Source organism: Capsicum annuum, unplaced genomic scaffold (assembly GCF_002878395.1).
Source record: "Capsicum annuum cultivar UCD-10X-F1 unplaced genomic scaffold, UCD10Xv1.1 ctg4957, whole genome shotgun sequence".
NCBI classification, from domain to species: domain Eukaryota; kingdom Viridiplantae; phylum Streptophyta; class Magnoliopsida; order Solanales; family Solanaceae; genus Capsicum; species Capsicum annuum.
The window spans coordinates 13979-17668 of NW_025857368.1; the positions used below are offsets into that span (position 1 = coordinate 13979).

At 31.4% G+C, this 3690-nt stretch overlaps 1 protein-coding gene across 1 annotated transcript; it reads left to right on the forward strand.

Moving 5' to 3' along the window:
- Positions 1-1407: 1407 nt before the first annotated feature.
- On the forward strand, positions 1408-3654 carry LOC124892674 (the record flags this gene model as incomplete). The annotated part of the gene is made up of 2 exons (XM_047403897.1): positions 1408-2593; positions 3495-3654. Coding segments are annotated over exons 1-2 (1346 nt in total), but the record flags the coding sequence as incomplete, so codon positions are not given.
- Between the last annotated feature and the right edge of the window lie 36 nt (positions 3655-3690).

Here is a 3690-nt window from a genome sequence, read left to right on the forward strand (position 1 = left end):
AGACCATACATTTTGAGAGACAAAAATTCAAAATCGAATATTTGGAGAACAAAAATTTAAATCGATCACTTTGAGGAACACTAGACATAATTTCCTCGTAGGGCAGTTCAAAATCGAATCGTAGCCGTTAACCCAACCGCAAAATTAGTTTATTGGCTAATTGATAATGGGTTATCGGATTAGTGATTGGAGAACGGATCAAAATTTTATAATTAATGGCTTATTAGTGCGAAGACGGATTACTCAATTTTCATATCGGGTAAACTGTTAACCCATTAAGAATTATTATAATTATATTTTTACCCTTAGATATATAAGTATCTTTTGTCAATGCAACATATAAAACTCCATTTATTATTCTATTCACTTCTTAGTTTAGAAAATAACATGCCACTTCTTGTGACATCTAACCATAAAGTGCAGTCTAACTCCCTAAAATGTAATGAAAATCTGAAATTAATTTTTAAATTAAAACATAAATTATTCTTAACAACACAAAGGACCGCAATAAAAATGAAACAACCGAAATATGTCCTTCACAAAGTTTGATATAAAACGTAAAACTTCAAATAATATTAAAGTTTTAATTATTAAAATTCTGTTCTTCTTCTTCTTCTTCTTTTTTTTTAAAAGAGAATTTTGAAAATTTCTATAAATTTCTTATGTGATTTAATTAAAGGAATTATGATTTAATTAAAGTAAATAAAGCATTCATGACAAAATTCACAGAATATTACCCGAAATTAAAATTCTGATTTTGAAGTGATATTTAATTAAACGTAGTAACTTTTAATTGAATTTAATCTATAATAAAAATTAATGATTTTGAGTCTTAGAATATAGGGATATTGATTGATTTTGTATTATTCAATTGGTGAAAATGTCATTCAAATTAAATTTTTGATTAATTTTGTTTGGTACAATATTTTTTTCTTGGTTACTTATCAGTAAGTATCACTAATTAGCTACTCTATTATATAAGAGTCAACTTGTAGTGCTAACAATTATATTTTTTACTTATAAAATGATTTTTTTTTATTTAAATTGATAAATCAAATAAATAAAACAAATAAACATTGTCCATATATTAAACCAGAGCAATTAACACGCCCTATTGTATTCATTAATTTAAAAAGCATAGTGTGTTTCTATGTATGAAATTTCAAACTCTTTGTTAACTTCTTATGGTTTATTTAACATCACCTTTTATCCTCCTAGTACAAACAAGAAGAACTTACTAAATTTCCTTTATAGAATTACTTTTCTATATTAAGGTAAGAGTTTAAAAATTTTGGATGATTGCAGATGATATAAATATACGTTACAGTAAACCCTAATAGAATGTCATTTGTTCTTGCACTGTCGAACTTAACCCCAAGTCATTTTCTGCATCGCTCTTCAATAACAATGTCAAAAATGAAATCACAAAAGACAATCGAGGAAAGCCGTTCTCAAGAGGATACACCTATTCTTCCATCTGATATCATTTTCAACATCCTCATTAAGGTAAACACTACATCTTTGATACGCTTTAAGAGTGTTTCAAAATCATGGAATGCTATGATTTCCGACATTACTTTCACAAAAACCCACTATGATCGATCCAAAGAGATAGGGTGTGAAAAGCTGGTGTTACAAAGGGGTACGGGCGAGTTTGAATTTTTATATTTAAACAACCTCAATGACGTTATCATAGATAAACGAGAATTCCCACTCAAAGAATTTATAGGTGCTCAAATCCTGTGCTCATATAATGACTTAGTATTACTGAAAAAACCTAAGGCTTATAAGAAGTTCGTTTTATGGAATCCACCATCCGGACACCACCACATTCTTGAGTGTCCATATACCAAACCTAAAGAATACACATTTGCTTGTGCGTATGGGATGTGTTCTGATTCCACCACCGGTGATTACAAAATTATATTGATCTACAATTTATTTTATTTTGTGTACTCTACGAGTAAGAATATTTGGAGGAAGAAAACAACTCCATCTACATTACAACAATGTCTTCTTGAATTCAAACTTTCAACTTCATACACATACATATGCAGTCAGGGAACTGGCACTAACAATTGTGTATACTGGGCTCTAAATGAGAAACGTGGTCAAAACATATGTAAAACTTCTACTTTCATATACTTTGATGTGAATTCGGACGAGTTGAAGGAGTTTCCAACACCTCATGGCATTGAAAATAAGCTTGTGTATCATCTGTCTACTTTGAAAGGCTGTCTTGGTGCATTTGGAGGCAATGATTATATCAATGGATTGTATATTTGGGTCATGCAACAAGATGGTTGGAAATGGTTTATGTATGTTCCATATATACCAGACCCAACTATCGATATTGAGCGTAATTTCAGTAACTATAAGCTTTTGTTCAGCACAAAGAGTGATGAAGAGCTTGTCTTCCAAGGACCAGGGTGTCACAATCTTTCCATCTATTGTCTTAAACAGAAAAAATTTGTTAGGACAATTCATATATCAAATCGTTCTGAGGAATATTTGTCTTATCCCGTATATCAGATATGTCTGGATAGCTTATATTTTCCTAGACTTAATGTCACGCGCAAGAGGAAGCAACACAGTACTCAATCCATCGAAAAGAAGGCCAAGATTTGAGAAGACTCTTTGTGATATCAGCAGAGCAATGACAAATTTATCAAATTCAATCGCATGGATTGATATGTAATCTTGAGTTTCTTTAAGTTTTGTACTCAAATCTTCGTGGTATTGTTATGATTATATGTTTTATTTTCTTCTATCTCTTATAATGTATTTGTTATTTCAAACTTTTAAGAGAATTGGTTGTTGTTTTTGGAATTGTTGAGCATTCATTTCTTCTTTAATGTTTGATTTTCGTAAGCTGAATTATACAATTCCTCTGCTCTTCAAATTAATCAGTTTCAGTATTTGTGGAGGAAGAATCATAATACATGTAAAGAAGGGACATCTTTTATCTAATAATGAAGAGTTCTAATCAAGATTTTAAGATATACAGGGTAGGATATTAGTTTATATTTAATACATAATTTAGATGTGAAAATTGTCCTCTAAAAAGGAAATGCTGAATAAATTAACACTAAACTATAAGATTTGGAAATCTTTTTGCCTTCGAAAAAGATATTAATTGTAGACAAAAATAGAACTTCCATAACAGTAGACATCTGATATACAATTTTTATACACCAACTTGAACTCTTCCACTAACAGACTGATGGTGCGTTCATCTAAGCGTGATTGAAGGCTCCAGCGAGAGATTAGAGATGCCAGAATTATGTAAATACAGAGTCCTTCAAGCAATGAAGAAGGACTCGGTCCGTGAGATCGTCAGTCTGGACATATAATAAGAAAGAAGAATGTAAATACAGAGCATGTAAATTAAAGTAATGATTCACAATAATCAAAAGCCCAAACGCATCGACAAACCCCTCAATTTGGTAAGATCTTTCACTTTGGCACCTAAATTGAACGTTGTTTATTTTAAGCACCTCAAGTAGCGTCCCGGTGTGTCATTTTGGCACCTTTTGTACAATTGGCATGGCGCATGTATTTCACTTACCTGAAGGCACGTGGAAGCTCTTTTTCGGCTGATGTGGCGTCCAAGTTGGACCACAAACAGCATTTCACACCAGAACGCGAGTTGAGGTGCTTAAAATGAACAATGTCGATTTTAGGTGCCAA